Source organism: Strongylocentrotus purpuratus, unplaced genomic scaffold, assembly GCF_000002235.5.
Source record: "Strongylocentrotus purpuratus isolate Spur 01 unplaced genomic scaffold, Spur_5.0 spur5_scaffold_18, whole genome shotgun sequence".
NCBI classification, from domain to species: Eukaryota; Metazoa; Echinodermata; class Echinoidea; order Camarodonta; family Strongylocentrotidae; genus Strongylocentrotus; species Strongylocentrotus purpuratus.
Window position 1 is genome coordinate 17,632,899 of NW_022145603.1, and position 24,607 is coordinate 17,657,505.

The 24,607-nt window shown below is 36.7% G+C and overlaps 1 protein-coding gene across 2 annotated transcripts; it reads right to left on the reverse strand.

Moving 5' to 3' along the window:
• Window positions 1–201: 201 nt before the first annotated feature.
• On the reverse strand, window positions 202–23,649 carry LOC105440370 (battenin-like). 2 transcript variants are annotated; one of them, XM_030989327.1, is made up of 15 exons: window positions 23,381–23,649; window positions 19,648–19,767; window positions 16,571–16,650; window positions 15,833–15,900; window positions 14,914–14,988; window positions 13,860–13,912; window positions 12,409–12,443; window positions 11,511–11,617; window positions 9,424–9,478; window positions 8,475–8,641; window positions 6,658–6,743; window positions 5,799–5,918; window positions 4,747–4,857; window positions 3,212–3,377; window positions 202–1,187 (listed from the first exon to the last, which is right to left on the reverse strand). In XM_030989327.1, exons 2-15 carry the CDS (start codon window positions 19,705–19,707, stop codon window positions 1,126–1,128), a joined length of 1,245 nt encoding a protein of 414 aa, XP_030845187.1. In that variant the 5' UTR covers window positions 19,708–19,767; window positions 23,381–23,649; the 3' UTR covers window positions 202–1,125. The 2 variants fall into 2 exon arrangements, with proteins under 2 accessions (XP_030845187.1, XP_030845186.1); XM_030989326.1 differs by lacking the exon at window positions 23,381–23,649 and adding an exon at window positions 22,686–22,726.
• Between the last annotated feature and the right edge of the window lie 958 nt (window positions 23,650–24,607).

Here is a 24,607-nt window from a genome sequence, read left to right on the forward strand (position 1 = left end):
AGAGCGTACACATGACCAGGCATTTATTTCGCCTAACACGTAATTTTACTAATGACCAGTCATTAGTAAGTATTATAAGATGATGACGTGAATCCTATTCAAATGATTGGTTGAAAGCGTACATGTGACCAGGCATTTATTTTGCCTTATACATAATTTTGATAGTGACCGGTCATTATCAAATGTTAATGACTGGTCATTAGTAAAATAATGTTATAAAACATCATTTTATTAAAAAAAATTGAACATCATCTTATAAAACAAATAATACAGATCATTTGTTCAGGCATTAGTAAAATCACCCACACTCAAATGTGTTAGACTGTTCAAAAGGTACCTTGTGTGGGTAATTCTTACTAATGCCCTCACTGCTGTGGATTATTTGCATAATATTGTCTCTTGACTTGTTTATATTTGTATAATAATGCATGCCTACCGGTAAGTTGTTATCATAACACAAGACAAGGCAAATTATTTTAACAATTTATCTTCCTTTTTTACTTACAAGCATATACTTGCTTTCTTAGCAGTCAGGTAAAACTAATCATCCAATCATTGATTTGCCCTTGTATATTGCACCAATCTTTCAAATATTTAAATATAACAGGCAAATAAAGGCATATTATATATACCAGGTATATATATATATATATATATAGTGAAAGTTCTGAAATATTGCATACAACTTAGGGAGATATTTATAAAAACATTGGACATTTTTACATCCGGGGCTCACATCCATGTTGCAAGATGCTCAAGGCATTTCAATATTAAGCTCACTATGCTAGGCGCTTTTCGTGTTCTCAAGGAACCTATCAAACACCTGGGGGGCGTTTCACAAAACTTGTCATCAGTGACAATTGACAGTTTTTGTTATAAGCTACTGAAATCCTTGCTTCTGATTGGTTATCAGCAGATTTGTCACTGAATTTTGTCATTTGTCATTGAAAAAAGGCTTTGTGAAACGCTCCCCAGGGTGAACTGCCACAGGTAGATTGATATCTTGCCAAGGAGACTACTGCCACACTGGGGAGCGAACCCACGACCTTCGCATTTCCAGTCCAGTATTTGAAACCCCTTGACCACAGCACCTCTTCCGGTCAGAGCTGATGGATGGATGGTTGGTCAGAAATCCAGAAGTACTGTCTTGTAAAGTGCAGTCATCAAGATACTACTTAACGACACACCTAACAGGATCAACGAGACAAACAGATACAGATTTAAAAGAAAATTGAAGCAGCATCTTATATCTAAATATCATTTATTCTTGCACCAAAATTCATATTATACAGCATAACCTATAACTGTTTTCAAAATTATGATGTTGTAATGATTATTTCCATTTGTATTACCTGCCATGAACAATGTCCCTGTCATGTTTTGTCATGTATGTTTTCTTTTTTAGTTTTGTTTGTATATGTAAAGCTCTTAACTACTGTTTGGGAACTATGCTTCCACAAGGCCATTTGGCCTTATTTTTTAGTTCCCTATTTTCATTATCTTATATATTGCAAATGCTTATCATTGTATATATCTTTGTATTGTTTTTATTGAAAATAGAAATTAATATAACAAATTGAATTGAATTGAATACATGTGTGATGAGGGAAATCCTGAATTTGAAGAAAAAAACCCTGAGTAGTGTTTGGTTTTGTCTCTTTCTATCTTATTACAACTATAAATAGGAACATTCTTGACTACAAATAACACACTTCTTCCACGACTGAGTTAATGTGGCATAAGAGAGAGAATTCTTTGGTAGTATCTTGTGGTATGAACATAGATGGCATTATAAAATAATATGTAATACATAATTTTGTAACAAATAACGTGTTAGAACTGTTTTGAAAATTATCACTTTCTAAGAAAAAGTATCATGCATACACAAAACTAATAGGAAGTGACAACAACATTCCAGTTATTTAGTTGTCATGGATAACATTTTTATATAAAGATTAACTTTTTTGCAACAATCATTCCACATTTTGTGGTTTGGCTAAATAACTTTGGATTCACAGCCCTAAAAAATATGCCAGTGCTTGAGTAGAATCAAACTCTTCCACACTAACAAATGAAGAATGAAGAAGCTCACAAATTTGTTTTCACCTTTTCAAGAACGGAACACGACCTTCTCTTTATATGAAAATAAAACAAGCTTTACTTCCCTAGTGTAAGAAATGTTGCTGTCATGTTAGCGAGTAAGTCTCTATGCTATTTCCGGTACATATCATCGTTGAAGAAGCTCACAAATTATTTTTCCCTTTCCCGGAACGGAACACGACCTTCTCTTTATTTAAAAAATAAACCATGGTAGACTAACCAAGTGTGAGAAACATTGCTGTTATGTTGGCGAGTAAATCTCTATGCTATTTCGGGCACATATCGAGGGGTCAGTGACATAAAGACGTAACTCCATTTTGGCCATTTTGAGAAAAGGTGGTTTATTGTGTCACTGAGCACTTTGGCCTTAAGGAGTTAAGTCTATGTTTCACTAGCCACTGACTTCAATGGGGTGTTGGGTGGAGTTAAGTCTTTGTGTTTCCTGGAAAGCCCACCTATTTTCTGAACATTTTGATATCAAATACTCATTTTGGCAAAATATGGAGTTACATCTTTGTGTCACTGAACCTTTGATATCATCGTTGAAGAAGCTCACAAATTATTTTTCACTTTTTTCCCGGAATGGAACATGACCATCTCTTAATATAAAAATAAACAAAGGTAGACTTAACTAGTGTAAGAAACATTGCTGTCAAGTTGGCAAGTAAGTCTCCATACTATTTTGGGTACATGTCATCGTTGAAGAAGCTCACAAATTATATTTCACCTTTCCCGGGACAGAACTGGGGGGGGGGGGTGGGGGTGTTTCACAAAGATCCTACGTTGAACTTAACTTTAAGTTGGACTTAACAATTATGCAGAGCCATTTTTAGCCTCATAATGAAATATATTCAAAAGCAAAAAATCAAGTATTTTAGACTTTTCATAAATTCCACATCAAGAACATGTAATCTCCCATGATAATCGAAAATATGAAAGATATGAATCAACTTTATATGCCTTTAAAAGTAACTTTTACAAAATATTTTCAAGGGTGCTAACAGCTTTCCATAATTTTAAGTCCAACTTAGAGATAATTTCAACTTAGGATCTTTGTGAAACACCCCCCTGGATCTTCTCTTTATATAAAAATAAACCAAGGTAGACTTACCCAGTGTGAGAAACATTGCTGTCAAGTTGGCGAGTAAGTCTCTATGCCCTTTCGGGTAGATGTCATCGTTGTGTATCATATAAAACGTGTTGACGTAGATGGCGCCCATTATCAGTCCAATGAACACCATGTAAGCAGGAAGAATGTAGACAGGCATGAACTTGTACTGCAGAAAAGAAGAGGGGGAGGAGAAGAAAAATGATTGGGTGAAAAAATACCTCAGTCGGCGCCCTGACATTTTTCTCCAGCGACGACTGCTCCAGGATTCCGTCAAGAGTATAGGGTTAGGGTTAGGGCTGTGATTGGGTTTTAGGTTCAGTTCATAGTTTTATTTCTTCTTTCACAAACATTTGTACATAGAATTTCAAATACAAATGTTTGTGAAAGAAGAAATAAAAGGTTAGGGTTAGGGTTAGGGTTAGGGCTGTGATTGGGTTTTAGGTTAGGTTTATGTTTATGCTATGGTCACAAATCTGAGCAGCGACCGACCGATCAGTAGCCTGCTCGGTCGCTGCTGGAATTTAGGCATCGCCCAGCAATTAGGTCGGTGCCGGCCGGCGACCGCCCAGGCACCGAGCGTATTTTGGGCGGCGAGTAAAAAGTGAGCAGGCGCCGCCCAAATTTTAACTCCGCGCTAAAACTTCAGCGGCGACCGAGCGATGCCCTAAAAACGAGCGATGCCTGGGCGGCCGCCGCTCGGTGGCCGAGCAGCCGCCGGGCAGAATTGGTTAAAAACTCGCCGCTCGGCCGCCGAGCAGGCAACTTTTGGGTAATGTGACCATAGCATTAGTGTTGGGAAAGGTATAGCGTTGCTTCCAGGATTAAAGTTAGGTATTTGGTCTGTGCAGGAAATTACCGCAGAGCTATTGTCATACTAACGTCCTTTGGCATGCAATAAGCTACATTTGCCACTCTCCACCCAGGTGTTAAATTTGTACCCGGTAGGATGTGAACCTTAATGTAGTTTGTACGTCTACAAAATGGTGCTTGGCTGGAATACTCCCCAGGAAGTGGAGAATGCGTACACATTGTGTGCTGGCAAGCCTGAATTTGATGACCGGGTTAATAACGTATTTGTAAAGTGCTTACAAACATCTTCAATGTATTGAGCGCTATATACAAGCGGAATTTTATTATCAATATAGACACCCCAAAACATGGCATTCTCAAGTTTTGATCCATGGCAATGAAGGGTTGAAGGATTAATAGTTCGTTCTGATATAGCGCTCTCAAAGCGCTTTACAGATATATATCATTACCCCAGTGAAATGTATGCACATTCTCCACTCCCTGGGGAGCATTCTGGCCAGGCGTCATTTTTACAACCGCACACTTGCTCATCTAACCACATCGAATTTTGCATCCTACCGGGTACCCATTTAACACCTGGGTGGAGAGTGGCAAATGTACATCAATGTCTTGCCAAAGGACATTAGTGCCGCGGCAGGACTTAAAACCGCAGACCTTGTGATCCACGGTCCGGTGACATATCCACTTGACCACGACACCTCTAAGGATTGAAGGATTGAACTTACCCTAGTGTTCACTATCCAGATAACAGCATTCATGAGCTGAACGGCCGACAGGATCTGCACTTTGCGAATCTTGATGAGCTGGACGGAAGACAAAGAGGCAAACTGGGCAGCCTGCAAAGAGAAGGTAATGAATCACATTACGCAAAGGTCTCGTTAAAAACAAACCCCACCACTATAACACAGGAAACAATGTTATTCAGGCGGGTATCACGACCCCCATTTTGTTTCTCTCGTTAAAACTTGGACAGAGCCTTGCAGCTCTCTCTATCACCCCGTCAAGGTCTCGGCGGGGAGATTACATTGTATAGTGCTAGTGTTTACTTTAGGCTTAGCTCTAGTAGTGGTGAAAGTCAATTAGGGGTTTCAATTTTAAACAATGAATTTTTGTCATGCTTTATTGAATCCAGTATCACATTAAAACCAACAAAGAATGAGCCTCATTTTTGTTTAAATGTAGATTTACCATTACATTGCCTGATTCTTATTTCTGTATAATTTAATATATGAATGGGTTAAATTAAGAAATTCTCAAGTCGTTATATTTTTTACTAAAAGCCGCAAAACTGGCTACCACCACTACCATAATCACCACCATCACCACAATCATAAACATCATCAACATTACCACTATCATCATCATCACCAGTTCACCACCACTACCATAATCACCACAATCATAAACATCATCTACATTACCACTATCATCATCATCATCACCAGTTCACCACCACTACCATAATCACCACAATCATAAACATCATCAACATTACCACTATCATCATCATCACCAGTTCACCACCACTACCATAATCACCACAATCATAAACATCATCAACATTACCACTATCATCATCATCACCAGTTCACCACCACTACCATAATCATCACCATCACAATCATAAACATCATCATCACCACTATCATAATCATGATCATTATCATCATCATCGTCACCGCTACCACTATTGCCGTCATCACCAACCTAGTCACTAATCTACTTTATATTTATATTCTTGTCTTTATAATCAGGCTTAGAAGTTAGAGTACTATACCATGAAACATAGCTGTAGAGATACATAGAGCTCCGGACAATTCTGGTCATACACTGTATTATCCTCTGCTTTGGCTGAGGAAACACGACATACGTATGTTGCAAAGGTCGCTGCGGCAAGCTGAAACATGACCACAATAACAATGTTATCAAAAATATCCAGATAGATACAACAAATACATAAGCTGCAAAGTTTGTTAGAACAAGCTGCAACATCTTGTAGCAGGAACGTCCCAAAAATTAAAAGAAAAAATGAAAATTCAGCAAAATGAATATTGTAAAAGTTTAACTACGAGGAACAAGGAACTGCAAACAGATTTTTTAAATAAATAAAACAATAGAAAAGAGTATGAACACACAAATTTATCTTGCAAAGGTAGTGACATTGAACTGTCACAAGATGACAACATACCCCCCCCCTGTCTCTCTCTCTTTTAACCTATTTAAAGGTATAGACCAGTTTTGGAAACATCCCCCCCCCCCTATAGAAAATGGAATGGAATTATATTTTATACTAATCATGTGAAAGAATATGTTTTGACTAGTACGTGATGATACAAATTTTGCCGGGAAACCGCCTCCTAATTGATATATTTGGCAAATTATTGTATCGATCCGGCCTGAATAGATATCGCGTAGTCCCATATACATCTTTCTGTGTACAGTGCATGTAACTTTACCAAAACTGGGCCAAATTTTTATCATTTTGATGGTTCCAAAACCTTGCAGTTCACACCAATACTTATAAGCTAGATGATCAACCTTTTCTGATCGATTCCACAACGTTTCTTTCACAATGCAATTCGCATGACCAGAACTGGTCTATAACTTTAACACTATAAAATAAATGAATTACTTACGTTCAGACCCAGCTTCCAAATGAGTTTAAAACCGCGTCGTCTATCAGCCATGGTAAACCTTTTGGGTTCACTTCCAAGTAGTGCATCTGAAATCAAACCAAGGAATAGCAAAATGAGCGTCAAATCACCATTTTGTTTGAAGGCGTTAAGACATCTCAATATAGCTATCCTGCATCATATCTTTTGTATTATGTTCAGTAGCAGTAGCTGTAGTAGTAGTAGTAGTAGTAGTAGTAGTAGTAGCAGCAGCAGTAGCAGTTGTAGAAGTAGTAGTAGTACATGTAGCAGTAGTCATAGAATTAGAAGTTGTAGTACGAGTATCAGCAGTTTTAGTAGTAGCAGCAGCAGCAGCAGCAGCAGTAGTAGTATTAGTAATAGCTGGAGTAGTAGTAATAGTATTAGTAGTAATAGTAGTAATAGTAATAGTAGTAGTAGCAGTAGGAGTAGTAGTAGTAGTAGTAGTATTAGTAGTAATAGTAGTAATAGTAGTAGTAATAGTAGTAATAGTAGTAGCAGTAGTAGTAGTATTAGTAGTAGAAGAAGCAGCAGCAGCAGTAGTAGCAGCAGCACTACTACTACTACTACTACTACTATTACTACTACTACTACTCCAGCTATTACTACTACTACTACTACCTACTACTACTACTACTACTACTACTACTACTACTACTACTACTACAATACTACTACTACTGCTGCTGCTAGGAGGCACGATAGCTCAGTCGGTAGAGCAGTGGTCGCGTAATCCGGTGACCCGGGTCCGAAACCAAGGCGATGCGCTAGTGCCCTTTAGTAAGGCATTAATCCTCATTACCAGGTCCCTCAGAGAGGACCTAAAGCCGTCGATCTTCTGATTGCTTACTAACAAGCATTTATTGCTTTCTTACCTGTCAGGTAAATAACCACCACTATCATAATAGTATGAGTGGGAGTAGCAGCAGCAGCAGCAGCAGTACTTGTAGTAGTAGAAGTAGTTATAGTACTTGTAGAACTAGTAGTAGTATATCATGAACATCATTATTATCAATGCATGGTTTCTACACAAGTTGAGAAGAGCAACGGCAAACAAAACATGGAGCAGAAAAGAGACAGAAATAAATCAGACCACTAGTTAGACCACAGAAAGTGTTCAAAGCAATTTACCATTTTCTCTACTCTGTAAGCTTAGATTATTATCTGTTACTTGCGCTCCATTCACACAACAGCCATTAATCTGGACTAAAATTAATCTGGACTAAAGCTCCTTTCTTTCTAAATAGAAACACTAGTTAAAGAGCACACTTGCCAACCTTCCATGACACAAATTAGGATTCTCTCAATGTAAAATTAGGAATACAGTGTATTATGTATGCTTTTACAAAGAGATTTTGCAGGGAAAAAGGAAAAGTCTTAAAAAGTCTAAAGGAGTGGTTTAAAAGATATTTTACAATAAAACTTACCTTGTTCTGTATGTTGTACACAATAATCTCCATCTGTTACTTGAGCTGCATTCTCACTGTATCCATTAATCCAGACTACAAGTCTTTTCTTTCAAAGTCCAAGCACAAGTTCTTAGAGTGAAACTTACCTTGATCTGTACTTTGTACGCTTTGATCTTCATCTGTAACTTGAGATGCTTTCACACTGTATCCATTAAACCAGACTACAAGTATTTTCTTTCAAAGACTAAACACAAGTTCTTAGAGTGAAACTTACCTTGTTCTTACCTTGGATCTGCATCTGTAACTTGAGCTTCATTCTCACTGTAACTATTAACCCAGACTACAAGTATTTTCTTTCAAAGACCAAACACAAGTTCTTAGAGTGAAACTTACCTTGTTCTGTACTTTGTATGCTTTGATCTTCATCTGTAACTTGAGCTGGATTATCACTGTATCCGCTAACCGGGGCTAAAGTTCTCTCCTGAGGAGGTTCGACGATCACCACAAGGTAAGCAACCAGATAGATAAATACAAATGGGCAGCATGCTAGAAAACTGTACCTGCAATGGCAAGAGATAATCAAATAGTCATTAGAGATAATCAATTAGTCATTAGAGATAATCCATTAGTCATTAGATACAATACATACTTGAAAAATTACAAAAATATTACTACTGCTGCTGCTGCTACTATTATTACAACTACTACTACTGCTACTACTACTATTACAACTAATACTACTACAGCTACTGCAACAACTACTGCTACTCCTACTACAGTACTTCAACTACTACTACTACTACTATCACTTATACTACTAATACGAATACTATTGTTCTTATTTCTACTACTACTACTACTACTACTACTACTACTACTACTACTTCTATTACTGCTGCTGCTACTACAACTACTACTTCTACTACTGCTACTACACTACTACTACTACTACTACTAATTCTAATATTACTACTTCTACTACTTCTACTAATAACAAACATTCCTGATATAGTACATGAGACTTATTCTGAGTCCTTTTGTACTTAACATAGCATCGTATAAAGTTGAAAAAACTTTGAAGTAAACTTAATTTACAATATAATTACAATAGTATCCATAGAAAAGTGTCGTTTTGTATATTTTGTGAGGATCACTTCTAACAAGCCGGTCATGTGCTTTTCATGATCCTTCCACTTTATATATATCATTATATTATGTTTGTATTTTGATTATTATATGATGTTTTTTTTATCTTGACGTGGAAATAAATAAATGAAATGAAATGAAAAATATATCACTGACTTCACTCGATTTGCATTAAATAACAACCGATTCTTCTTACCAATTTATAAGTCTAAGATCAGTTGCTTTGTCTGTTGTTTGTTCAAGAACACACCCTGAAAAAAAAATGCGTGCAAAGGTAAATAATGGGATCGATTTTGTTACAATTGAACATACGAGAGAAAAGAATGGCCTAACTATATCACAACAGTTTTTAAATTATCAAAATATTCATTGTTTTTGTCTTCATAATAATTGTACAATGTATGTTAATGTATGCTGTATACCACCGGTCCTCAAACTTTTTCCTTGGTGCCCAGATGTGATTTCCATGAAAGCTATAAGGTTCTTTAAACAATGGGCAATTTTATTTCATTTAAAGCCCATCTGTACTAGTTTGGCCAGGAGGGATTAGACCATCCAGCAAGGTCACTGACAGGTGGGTATGTCATCAAATCAGCTCTCAAGTAACAAGATAAATGGGACAATGGGGGACCAATGGTCACTGATTAGGCATTGTTTGCTATATAGAGGGCGCAAGTAGCTACAAGTAGTGCAGTGGGGCTTTAATCAGCTATTTCCATAGATATAAGAGTGTGATAATATACTGTACGTGTCTTTACACACACCTTAATTTCAAGAGTTGAGACAGTCAAAAGTGGAAGTTCCCGGTACACATGTAGGGTATATAAGTGGGAAAGTAGCCGTTTTCCGGCAATAAGCTGCTTAGACATTAGTTCAAATGGAGTGATTGCAATATCCCAGAACTCAAGTTTATCTTTAGTGATACTTATATACTGAAGAAAATGAGGCTAGTTTTGTTATGTATTCAGACTTTGAGAAGCCTTGCTGTATACAGTATACTTTAAACTCAAAGTCACACAAGTCAAATTTGTCAAATGTTCTAGATATCAGCATTTACCAAATGTCCCATACCTGCAAATACAGAATGTCCTATATTTGCATTTACCAAATGTCCTATATCAGCACTTACAGAATGTCCTATATCTGCACTTACCAAATGTCCTGTATCGGCACTTTCCAAATGTCTGATACCTGCACTTACTGAATGTCCTATACCTGCACTTACCGAATGTCCTATACCTGCACTTACCCAATGTCCTACATGTATATTTGCAAATTCACAGATTTACCAAATGTCCTATATCAGCACTTACCAAATGTCCTATACCCTGCACTTACAGAATGTCCTATATCAGCACTTACAAATGTTCTTTGTCTGCACATACCAAATGTCTGATACCTGCACTTACCAAATGTCCATACCTGCACTTACCCAATGTCCTACATGTATATTTGGATTTACCAAATGTCCTATATCAGCACTTACTACATGTCCTACACCTGCACTTACCAAATGCCCTATATCAGCACTTACCAAATGTCCTATATCAGCACTTGCAAAATGTGTTATATCAGCACTTACCAAATGTCCTACACCTGCACGTACCAAATGTCCTACACCTGCACTTACCAAATGTCCTATATCAGCACTTACCAAATGTCCTATATCAGCACTTACCAAATGTCCTATATCAGCACTTACCAAATGTCCTATATCTGCACGTACCGAATGTCCTACACCTGCACTTACAAATGTTCTGTGTCTGCACATACCACTTGTCCTATACCTGCACTTACAAAATGTCCTATACCTGCACTTACCAAATATCCTACATCAGCACTTACCAAATTTCCTATACCCTGCACTTACAGAATGTCCTATATCAGCACTTTCCAAATGTCTGATACCTGCACTTACCAAATGTCCATACCTGCACTTACCCAATGTCCTACATGTATATTTGGATTTACCAAATGTCCTATATCAGCACTTACTACATGTCCTACACCTGCACTTACCAAATGCCCTATATCAGCACTTACCAAATGTCCTATATCAGCACTTGCAAAATGTGCTATATCAGCACTTACCAAATGTCCTACACCTGCACGTACCAAATGTCCTACACCTGCACTTACCAAATGTCCTATATCAGCACTTACCAAATGTCCTATATCAGCACTTACCAAATGTCCTATATCAGCACTTACCAAATGTCCTATATCTGCACGTACCGAATGTCCTACACCTGCACTTACCACATGTCCTATATCAGCACTTACCAAATGTGATGAGGAAGGCTGCTCCTAACAAGCCTGCACAGCCGCATCCGCTGGACCAGGCATTGACCAGACGACTGTCAAATTTTGATAAGTAGCCCAGCACTACACTGCAAGATAGAGGCAGACGAAAAATGAATAGCAAATCATTATTTATGCATTTATTCATATATTTGTGTATTTTTATTAACAGGGTAGCACATTCAACATCAATTGGTCTCCTATGGGGCCCTGCGAGTAAAGATAATCGTGCAATGAAATCAAATCAATCACGATCAAAATGACAAGTCAGAAAGAAAAAAATTATGAAAACCAGGGGGAGTTTCACAAAGACTAAGATTGACTTAAATTGGACTTTTATAAATTGGACTTTTATATATTGCCAATGATATTGATAACTCTGTACTTTTGTTGTATGAATACATGTTTATTTGCTTTGATTGTATTTTGATAAAATAAACCATTTATTGATTAATACGAATACAGTACATGTAGCTCAGTGCTAAACCTTAAAGGTACAGGGATGCATGAAATGAATATCACTTTAATTAATAATCATCAAGTCTACAAATAGAGGAGGGAAGAGGGTACGGTACCAGAATTTGTTCATTTAGCAGAAAACGATTCAAAAGACTTGACAGAGAAAAAGAGTCCTGAAAATAAGCAGGAAAACTTCACACAATCCAAAGAATTAACATTTTCTTTCAATAAAGTGGTAAGCTTTCTCTTCCATTCCATTTGCATATATCTATCTCTCTGCCCCCCCCCCCCTCTCTCTCTCTCTCTCTCTCTCTACCTAAGTACATGTATCTCCATCTCTCTCTCTCTACCTTGAAAACTCCTCTCCATTCACCTTTATCTCTATATCTCTCTTTCTCCTTCAATAAAAACAAAAACTTACCTTTCTCCAAAGGCGTAGCTTCCTCCGATAACAACCTGTATAATACAACGGAAGGGAAAAAAGCTGAAGTTGAAACAAAATCAATCTTTTCATGCATTTAATTTCATGAAGATAAATGAAATGCAGATTGAACACTTTAAAATATACATATACCCCTGCCTAACCTTTGCAAGTGCATATAGCCACACATGTGCATCAATTAGTCTAGATGCACAAGTGTCTTTAACATGTATTGAGATATCATATACAGTCAAACCTTTCTGTAGCGACCGCCCAAGGGAAACACAAAAGGTGGCCTTTGTAGACAGGTGGTCTGTGTAGACAGGTACCTTTAGTACATGATTCAATGAGAAACCATTTTCATGAGAAACCATTTTCAAGAGAAATAACAAATGTGGCCTTTGTAGACAGGTGGTCTTTGTAGACAAGTGGTCACTAAAGCAGGTTTGACTGTATTACATTATATTCAATTAATTAAGTTGCAATATGTCTCTGGAGAGTTAACTCTTCACTCAACCTAGGTGGTATAAACAGGTACGTGGCAGGGATTAATTCCTTGAAATGCTAGAGCGCCGTAATGTCAGCACAACTAAAGCCGGGGTAATAATCTCAAAGTTTGGAAGCGCTTAGAGACTTAATTGTCATTTGCGCTATATAAAAGCTGAGTATTATTATCATTATTTACTTTAGAAACATCAAATATGATCACACATTTTAGTTTAGTGACATGAAATGGGACTACTAACTGTATAGCCCAAAATATTTTTTGATTGATAAGTTCCTTTGAACAAGAATTGGACATTACCCGGTATATACATTTATGGCTTGCGTATAAATAGGTCCAGTACAGATAAAAACCAATGAGCTCAAAGTAATTTAGGTTTCATAAGTTACCGGTATTTATCATTACTGAGTAAATGTAATGTAAATGGATGATGTAAATGGCAGAGAGAAAATGAAACTAAAAACTGAACTGATACAAAAAATAAGTTTAATACGGGATGGACGTGATTAATGATTAAGCCTACAAATTACAAAGACAAATCAGTAGTAATTTAGTAAATGGTAAAAGAAACTGATAACAAGTATGATGAAGAAAAGACAACAGAGTTCTTGTACATGTATAGGCTAACAAGAACAAATACCGGTACAAAAAACAGAGGTTGCAAATCATTTTGCATACAAATGGCCTTTACAGTTGGTCATCATATAATAACTGTACAAGAAAAAGGTTCAATTTCAGTAAGTTCAATTGAACAATTTTCAAACTGGTTAAAATCTTTAAAAAGGCTTATTCGCATATGGTACTCTGCAAACAATTGTGGCAAACTACTGTGGCAAAATAATCAGTTGTATACATCATTGAATAACTAGTAGAGTGAAACAACATTTATCTAAAAAATACATGCAACAAACAAACGAAAAAAGTATGGACAAAAAAAGACTCTTACCACAGCAACAATGGCAGTAATGAAATTGGGAGCGAAAGCTATCCCGGCTATACCTACATGTGTTTTTTAGTAGAGGAAAAAAATGAAGAAGAGAGTGCAGATAAATCACTTCACTTCCCACATAGTATTCAGTAACATCATGCAATTAATACCTTGAAATAGTAATAGATACAATTGACTTTCATAGTGTTATTATACCAGAGAATGGAGATAGTGATAATAGCTGTACTTGTACATGTAGAACTTTCATTAAAAACAATGGAGGAAGGTTAACAACAGGTAAAGGAAGAGAGAGAGAGAGAGAGGGAGAGGGAGAGGGAGAGAGATGAAGGGGTGAGTGAAAGAGGTAGACATAATGAGAGAAAGAGTGAGAGAGAGAGAGAGAGAGAGATGATAAGAGAGACAAAAGAAAGAAAGAGAGAAAGACATAGGTAAAGATAGAAAAATCAATGAAATACAGAAAAGGGAACAGGGAGAGAGAAAAGAAGAGCAACAGAGGGAGGGATATAAAAAAAAAAAAAAACAGAGGAAAAGACAGAGCCAAGACAAACAGGCAGAGAAGACAGACATGCAATGGATCCAAATGTGAAATTAATTAACCCCCAAAAATAGATTACATCTGAGTGAAAACCAAAACAGAGAAAAATATTAAACCTGTTAACGACATTACCACCATTATACCGTCATACCAACATAAAAACAAACTGATAAGTTCTTGTCATTACATTTTTCAAACCTGTTGGAAATATTAGTATAATGAAAAATGCAGTGTATGCAAATTTCACAAAACTTGTCATCAGTGATTAATGACAGTTTTTGTTATAAGCTAGTGAAATCCTTGCTTCTGATTGGTTATCAGCAGGTTTGTCACTGATTTTTGTCATTTGTCATGGAAAAAAAGCTTTGTGAAACAGGTCCCGGATGAAAGAAATCCTGTGAAATGCTAAAACACTGTTATATACAGTACTATGGATCATTTTAGACAACTTCCCTAGATAGAAACTATAGACAACACAGACAGAATGATTGATGAGAAAAATGGCAGCACACTTACCTAATAGAAGTACCAAGGAGTTGATAGCGAACCTGATGTTGTACGATAGTCTGCTTAAAACGAATGCATTCAGCACTGTGAAAAAACAAAAACATTATTTAAATGGATACATGTCTAATGTATTCCACCTACAGTCAAACCTGCTGCAGTGACCACCGGTCTACAAAGATCACATTGTTTGTTTCCCTTGAAACGGTTTCTCATTGAAACATGTACTAAAGGAACCTGTCTACAAAGACCACTTTTTGTGTTTCCCTTGGGCGGTCGCTATAGACAGGTTTGACTGTATACGTCTCATAACACAGTTACAAGGCGAATCCTTCTCCCCGCGACTCCAAACCAATCAGTTCTTGGCCAAACATTTCTGTTCCTTTTGCCGTCAGTCAGGACCCTGTTTCACAAAACTTGTTATCAATAACAAGTTACAAGCTACTGTTATAAGCTACTCAAATCATGGCATCTGATTGGCTGAAAGCAAATTTGTCATAGAAATTTAGCAGTTGTTGTAGATAACAAGTTTTGTGAAACGGGCCCCTGGAGCAAGTCTCATTTGTGTGGCTGGGTTATTAAACATGTATTCAAAACTGAAACTAAGAAAATACTAGATTATCTTTCTCGCACTAAAAGTCTAAAATGGATACTTGGATTAATGAAGTACTGCATGAAGCCTTCAGCACCATAAAAACACAAAATTAACACCATCATTACTTAATGGTTATGTGTATATCTTAAACTTGAATTCAGCACTGGTACCAACATAAACAAACATCACAGTTAAACGTAATTTATAATTCATGTATTCCATGATGCTAAAATGAAGAAAATATACACTTATACTACAAATGTTTGCTATCAAAAGACATTCAGTTTAATTTTTTGTGGCATTTAACAAAGGAATCCGATCTAAAAATTTACTTACTTTTGACAACAATAGTCAAAGAGCCTGAGAAACCATACACAGCCGCAATAAAGCCTTCTCGGCCATAACTGCATGGAAGACAAAGAATTATAAATTCAATTTTTTTTTAAATCAATCCTCCTCCTCCTCCTCCTCCTCACTAGTTCAAGTTCAAGTTCAAGTTCAAGTTCAAGTTCAAGTTTTATTTATCTTTCTTTCATAACACACTTTACAAATATGACATGAATATAACAAGTTTACATAATATGGCGTTACAAAAGAAAGATGAGGTGACCTTGGTTGAAAGCAAGGCTTGTGGATTTAAGGTCCCTCATGAGTAGCTTATGAATATGTCCTAAAAGAACAAAACTCGTCAGATAAGAATAATGCATACATTTAAGTGCTGACAAACTAAACTAACTAAACAACTGATAAAATATAAACATAAATAAGTATAATAAAATCTACTGACTACTAAATAATGGCTATAAACAAGAGAAACGGAAAAAAACCACGAGCAACAGGACTGAAACACAGACAAAAACAAACAAAGACAGACATATGAATAGATGTGAGAGATGGGAGTAGAATTATGCTGACCTATATAGAAATTAATTTTCTTAAATATTGATCACACCATCACTACTACTACTTCCACTACCACCACCACCATCACCCCCACCACCACCTCCTCCACCTCCACCACCACCACACCATTTCTACCACTTATACTACTACTCCTATGAGACTACTTCTGACCTTCTTGCGATGGAGTTTGCTCCAGCACTGACCATGGCAAGAGGAAGCATGTTGGACAGACCGAGGAGAAAGAACCCCACCTGCAGATAAAATGATTAAAAACCTCATTAACTGCAAACTCTTTGAGACCAACCTTGTTACATCACTGCTACAAAACAATTGAATACAAAGAAGTAGGGCTGAATAAACAGCTCGTTTTATTGAATTGATTAATTGAATTGACTTCTTTTCCACATTGTCATAAAAAAAATAACAAAAACAATATACACGATATATATATATATAGTAATTATTCAACATGTTAATGACATAATACAAAAAATAGGAAGAAAAAAATCAACAAGAACAAAAGCAGAAATACAGAAAAACATTTGACTACAAACACATTAGTGTCTCAATGTGGGGGTTATAAGAAGTGATGAACTTATAACATAACCCCATGAATGTATTATAAATGTGTAATTTATATTGGAAAAGACAAAACTTAACAAATTAATGAATAATAATTACAATTCAGTTGAAGTAAGTGAATCACCACAGGTATTACAGATTGCGTAGAAGGTACTTTTTAACTTTTGTTTTGAATATATTCAGGGATTAAGAATTTTTAACATTTTCAGGTTAACTATTCCAGAATACAGGACCATTGTGAGATAGTGATTTTCGAGATAAGGGGGATTTCCTGCATACAATACGATAATCAGATTTCCCCCTAGTATTAAACAATGAGTGAAAGTTAATTGGTGATAATTATTTATAATATAAATACATAAAAATATCCAGATTATCTTCATATAGTTCATATACATTGGCAAAATATTAAACTTTTGAAATAGTAGGGCAGTATATGCTCTGAAATGTCTTATGGCTCATTTTCATGGAAAAACGGTTGGGATGTGAAATTAATAAATGTATCCATAGAGAGAAGAGACTATAGAAACAGATAGTAATTGAAACAAATACAAGTATGGAAGGAGCCTTATTTTAACTCTTACACAAAGAGAACAAAGGAACAAACATGTACCAGGTGAGATGGAAATCTAGGTATGTAGAGGAGATGAATTGGGTTGAGTAGTTGACATAAATTATTAATATGTAAGTAATAAGCAAATGAAATGAAATAAATATGTATAGAGAGAAGAGAGTAGAGAAACAAATAGTAATTGAAACAAATACAAGTATGGAAGGAGTCTAATTTTAACTCTTACACAACTAACAGGTCTTGTGTTTACAATGAATTGTATACAATGCATTGTGGCCTTGCCCACCGCCATTATACTATTTGATTAATTGATTTCCCTCACCCTTGAGATATAAAGTCAAGCTGAAGTATTTGTCAGGGGTGATAGTGAGCACTAAAAAAAAAATAGGTTTTTTGTTTTCCCCTCAACCGCGCCCTCCTTGAGTAAAAAAAAAAAAAAAGAGGATTCGCGGGGAAAAATTGGCATCTAACAACATTCCCCCCTTTCGAGTAAGAAAATTGGGACAAAATAGGGAAGAATAGAGAAAATAAGAGGGAAATCGGGAAAATCATGGTAAAATAGGGAAGAAGAAAAAAAATTGGTAAATTTTTTTTTTTTTTTTTTTTTTTTTTTTTTTTTAAATCAGGAAGAAAAAAAATCAGGAAAAAATCGGGAAAAATCAAAAAAATCAGGAAACCGATTTAAATCGGGTTTTGATCAGGCCTAATTTGTTTGGTGGGGCAACTGCTTCACTGCTTCAGGGGCCTTTGCCTTAGTAGGCAATTCAATTAACTCTGCTGTCAGCGAATTATGATGCTGTAAAGTGTAAGAGTTAAAATTAGACTCCTTTCATACTTGTATTTCGAGGGGTCAGTGACACAAAGACGTAACTCCATTTTGGCCATTTTGAGAAAAAGTGGTTTATGTGTCACTGAGCACTTGGGCCTAAGTCTATGTTTCACCAGCCATTGACTTCGATGGGGTGTTGGGTGGAGTTACGGTAAGTCTTTGTGTTTCCTGGAAAGCCCACATTTTTCTGAACATTTTGATATCAAATATTCATTTTGGCAAAATATGGAGTTAACGTCTTTGTGTCACTGAACCCTCAATTTGTTTTAATTACTATTTGTTCTCTAGTCTCTTCTCTCTATACATATTCATTTCACATCATTCGCTTTATAGAAAGTGAGTAAGCAAATAATGTGAAGTAAATAAATGGAGTACTAAGTACATAATTCATTTACTTCAATTACTCAACCAAATTCTCTCCTCCAATTATCTGCTACATACCAAGTCTTCTATCTCACCTAGTACAGTATGTTACTTTGTTCTCTTCTCATTCTCTATTCATGGTCTTGTAGGAATGCATTAGGTATTTCCACTTCTTACTTATCATTGGTTCTCTTCTCCTTTTCCTTTTTAATATTCAGTCTTAATCCTAAATCTTTTTTTGATATTGGTTCACGAATTATTTCATTTTAACTTTGTTTAAAAATGTTTAGTATTTAATAGTATAATGCTGCCTAGCAGTCTACAATAAAAGACCGACTGAGTTGGTCCTATTGATTTCGGGCTCTGCTACTTTAAGTTGGAGATTAAGGAGAGAGGATTTCTTTGAGTTTGGCCAAAGACAAAATACTTCATGCATGGCTGATTGTCAACGAAACGGACTTAAGTCTTTTGTCAATTCTGTTTGTTACTACGGCAGGCAGCCAGTGAAAATGAATTTGTTTGCTAAAATTATGGAAATGCAAGCACTACTTTAAACAAACAGAACTTTGTTATTCCTAGCTCATTTTTCCTGATTGAGGTGTCATATGAAAGGGCAGAAAATGAACTTTCTAGAAATGCAATTTTCTCTTTGAAATTCAGATACTGTCCTCCAAATGACTTTTTGGTTCCCTCTCTTCAAATATGAAATATGCATCATATGAGCTGCATCAAATGAAAGAGGAGGATCTAAGCTTTACAAATATGTGTCATTTATTAATTATAATTGTGATTAAGTTATGATAAAACATCGATAATTTTCGGTTTTGTTTTTTTATCTGGGACGCACTTATATAGACTCTATACATTTGTAAATATAATATGATGGGTGGACAGTGGACTTACCCAATTGCGTCTAAAATGGGGGGTGTTGTTGAGTTGCACTACTGGTACCGGTTGATACATTTTGATGAACAGTCTTTGTAGGACAGTCTCCAACTCTAACTCCAAGGGCTACTCCATGATCTTCAAAATTAAACAAAAGAAGAGTCAGCAATGGATGTCAATGATGCTTCTACACTTTTGTTGAACTAAGTAAGTAAGAGGTAGGCCTAGAGTAGTAGTGTACTTTAGTTTTAGTAAGTAGTAGAGTAGACCCCTAGCCCTACTAAAAAGTACTACATTGTAGTTCTTACTTTGTCTTTAAACTTAAACTACCGGTAAGAAGATCTAGATAGATCTCGACTCTAGGTCTAGATCTAGAATCTAAAATCTGATGATTTTAATATTGCCGAGGGGACAGGCCTCTCGCCATAGAAATTAAAATCGCGTGGCGTTATCCGAGGGAATTTGTGAAATTTGTTATCCAATGTTACGAAGAAAACAAAATGAGAATGATCCTAGCTGTTTGGATTTTTTGAAGCTGTAATTATTTTCCTTACCGTATTTGCCGGCGATAAGGCTGCACCGCCGCATAGGACGCACCCCAACTTTGACATTTCAAAGAGGGAAAAAAAAACGGAAAAAAAAAACAAACAAACAAAACAAAATAATCATAATTTTCTCTTAAAGGTACTATGTCCCAATTGCAGGCCAAACAAATGAAAAAGTTAAATTCCAACTGCATTTGAAAGATAATACTAATTTAGAACTTCCCTAAAAAAGGTGGGGCTTGAAAATGTCTTCAAGTGGGAAAATAACGACTATTAGTTGTCAAATCGACTTTAGGGCTATAGAGCCCAAAAGTAATAGTCTTGATTTTCAGACAATTGTACCGAATGGTCATACGTTTTAATCAAAGATTCAATCAGTTTAATCTTGGCCATCACAAGAAGTGGGTTATTGATGTAGACAAATGCTCATGTACTCTTTACAACTCTTTTCATGTATGTTATTACCAAAGAAGAAAAAAGCCAGTCAGTCACTCAATAGTGTCTGACAGTGAAGTCTAGCAAGTAAATGGGTTTTCTTGCATAATTTGAATATGAGGACACTGCTAACGTTTAAATTTCACAGATAGGACATACATGACATATTCATAATTCCTGCAAAGTTCTACAGCATTTGAGGTTGGCTGCAAAAGGGACATAGTACCTGTAAAACACTATTTTTTTTTACAAACTGATACCAAATTCATCAATATTCTTATAATTTACCGGAAGTTTAGCTAAAAAAGTGATTGCAGGCACATTTGGTGTCTGATATACCCCTACCACAATATACGGTGTAATGCGAAATTGCATGAAATGGAAAACAAAATGGCGACTTCGGATAGATGCTTCGCGGCAGCTCCGTTACAGGGTCCCTTCCTTTACTTTTGCAATGCATTGGCACGAACTTAGATCAAGATATATCGGCAAATGTTGTTTTAGGAAGTTATTTTCGTCATCATGTCAACAATGCAAGATAAAATTGTCGGTAAGATGTGTGTAAATATCTTGTACCATAGTGGTAATTGTACCGTTCGTAGTCCCATATGTGCAAATTCGTGCTGGTTTTGACTTAGGTTTTTTTTTTTTTTTTTTTTACTCTTCCGCCGTATAAGGTCGCACCCGGACTTTTTAATATTTTCTCTTCCAAAAATACTGCGGCCTTTACGCCGGCAAATAGGGTATATTAAAAACGATATTGCATTTTCTTATTTGCACAAAAATTGCAGTAGACCTACTCAAATTTCTGCAAGTCTTTTACTTTATATTTGAGTAAAATAAATTCTCTGTCTCAAAATGAAATTTATACACCCGTCAATGAAAGTTTTGATTGAGGTCAACACACACACAGACTAGGCCGCTGCGCTAAGCCATGTGCACACAATACCATACCTGCCAACCCTTACAAATAATTCTGTTTTGGGGGATTTCTAGGACCTGAAAATCAAAATTTTGATATTTTTGTTTGAAGAATGCGTGGTGCTAGGAAGGGCAAATCAGGAACGCGTACACATGGCGCGCGCACCTCGCCTTATCATTGTATGCGAGGGCCTTGCGAGGGGAACTCTAGATCTAGACCGAATTTTCCGTCTCTTTCGTTCGTTAATCCTCTAATTTGGGTCGGGTCGGCTCTACCCAAATAAGACAAGAGAGCCTCAAGTTTAACGAACGAAAGAGACAGAAAAATTCGGTCTACTCTAGGCCTAAATCTAGCTAGTGCTAAATCAAGCTAAAGTTCTACTAGACCGAATTTTCCGTCTCTTTCGTTCGTTAGCCTCTTATTGGGGTAGGGTCGGCTCTCTCTTTAGAGACGGAAACCGTCTATACACATTCCCTTGATAACGCCACGGCCATTTCAGGTCGTAGCGTTTTGCCCCAAAAATCCCCCAAAATGTCATTTTACCTCGTGCATATCCACATGTAAATTAGGCCTTGGCTATAATAAATCAGTTCCACTTACCAACTTGACTGAAATAATCAGTTTAATAGTCCCTTTTTAGGAAATTATGGGTCAAAATCGAAATCCATTTTGAAAATCTTTTTCAACATAAGAGAGCCGGCCGACCCTACCTCAAAGAGGCTAACGAACGAAAGAGACGGAAAATTCGGTCTAAAGTTCTACGTGCTAGGCCGTCTACCATGACTTACACTTAAAATGAATGAATATTGGACACTGCCTAATTAGGGTGCATACATGGTGGGGAATTCCCAGTCAGGACTTGCTTTGCCTTTGTTAACTAAGCTGAGCTGAACAGTCGAGTCTGCGATCAGGTTCGGCTCTGCGGAGCTCCAGCAGGTCAGCGCCCCGGAACTGCAGGCGTGAAGTCTCAGGCTGAGCCGAGGCTCGTCGGGGGGACTTGTTTTGGCACAATCAGCAATCGATGTTAACATTACTTAGTTGATACTGTAATCACTACTCTCAGTACGGGATATTACGAATTATTGTCTGCAGTCTGGGTGTCTCTAAGGATTTTTTTTTCTTTCTATCTAAAAAAAAACGTGAACAAAACTTACGTGTTTTTAGACGTTGGCTCTAGCTATCAGCTGTTGTTTTCTTTCTACCAACGATAGAGGGCGGTAAAGCCGCAATTGCTCAAAAATATTTTTCTATGTTCATTATAATTCATGAAAATTAATATCTTGTATCGAAAATCTTGTTTCATTATTGAGATAATTATAGTGAACACTCCTTTTTTTTCTTCTTCTTTACACCCACCCCCTTAAGTTTTAAGCTTGTCAGGGGGGGGGGGCTATTTTCATTTTTTGGTTAAAAAAGGTAAAATTAACTAAAGTTACCATCCTTTTTGTACCTGTTTTTTGCCAGGGGGCCGGGCCCGTCGGCCTCCCCCACCCCCCCCCCCCCCCCCCCCCCCTAGATCCGCGCCTGGGCACAGGGGCGCCTGTCCGTTTCCCAAAAAAACTTCTCTTTTTTTTATGATTTGTTTTTCTTGTCGCTTTGGACAAGATGATGTTCCATACGTTACCCAAAATGGCTTATCCTTGCTCAAGGAACATGGTAATGTGGGTATCTTCCACCTTCTCATCATTCCCACATGATGATAGCATTTCGTTGTTAATGATATTTACTAAGGATTAGGGTTTCTGCGAGATAAACATGGATATTTCGATTAGCTTATTATAGTGGGCAGTGGCTATTGCTTGGATCAATAAAATGTAGAGGAAACAAGTCGATATAATAGTATACTCACTGTTTGTCTAGATCCTGCCAAATGCGAAATGAATCATGGAATGAGGCGTCGAGTCCTCTCCTCAGAAATATTTATCCAGCAGAGCTAAAAGGATTCACACATAGTCTTACACTGTAGTTCAAATAAAAGTAACTGGCAACAATTAACATGAGAGGTCTCTTCTAGAACGTGATATAAAGGCGTTTACAATGTCTCTTTCGCAAGATAAGAGAAGAGTATTGTCTTTGAGTCATGAATCCGGGTTGATCGACGGATACCAAAACATGGAGTGCGTCGAAGAAAATGATATAGAAATCAATCAAATGCAGATTCCCTTTGCACACAATTTAATGTGCTTCGTTCCATCAGATTTCCATGTAGAAGTGACGGATAACCCTTATGAAATTAAAGCCAGACTATAACTGTGTGAGCCTGTCTTTAACACCGTCTAGTGATGGGGCATCATGTGAGCAGGCCGGGGGGGGGGGCGCACTTGTCATCAGTGACAAAATGACAGTTTTTGTTATAAGCTACTGAAATCCTTGCTTCTGATTGGTTATCCGCAGATTTGTCACCGAATTTTGTCATTTGTCATTGGAAAAATGCTTTGTGAAACGCCCCCATGCAGAACTAATCACATGATATTATTTTAAGCACAATGCCCATCAGGACCGACTCACTGAGCGACAGGTTGTGTATTCTTTTGTTTGGTTGGTTAGCTCTAGTTATATATATGTATTTTCCACTGGTTTCGTTGCAGACCAAAAGGTTTTTGATCATGTGATCCAAAATGTTTTGGATCATGACTTGTGGTCCAAAACGAAAACCAGAGGAAAATTACATTTTGCATCATGACTTAATTGTGGTCCAAAACGAAACCAGAGGAAAATTACATTTTGGATCATGACTTAATTGTGGTCCAAAACGAAACCAGAAGAAAATACATGTAACTAAAGCTAACAAACCAATCAAAAGAATACATGATTATCTCTAGCTCAGTGAGTCGGTCCTGATGGGCATTAATTGGGATGAAAAAATATCATGTGATAAAGTGGCCTTGGCATTTCGTTGAATCCGCTCAACAGAAACCTTAAGATGTTCCCAGACAAAAAAGAAACTTTATATATATATATATGGTTATTATAATTTAAATAGCACTCGAATGGACGTAAATTGCGGGTAACACACACACACACGCGCACATAGTTTGCAAGAATCTCCAGTCAATATTGAAGGTGGCAGACTTAA

Excerpts from the sequence above, each read along its gene's own strand:
- LOC105440370 (XM_030989327.1), bottom strand. The coding sequence starts at position 19,707 with ATGTATCAACCGGTACCAGTAGTGCAACTCAACAACACCCCCCATTTT. Across the intron at positions 16,651-19,647 it reads CCCATTTTAGACGCAATTGG|GTGGGGTTCTTTCTCCTCGG; the intron begins GTAAGTCCACTG and ends TTTTATCTGCAG. Across the intron at positions 12,444-13,859 it reads TTACTGCCATTGTTGCTGTG|GTTGTTATCGGAGGAAGCTA; the intron begins GTAAGAGTCTTT and ends TGTATTATACAG.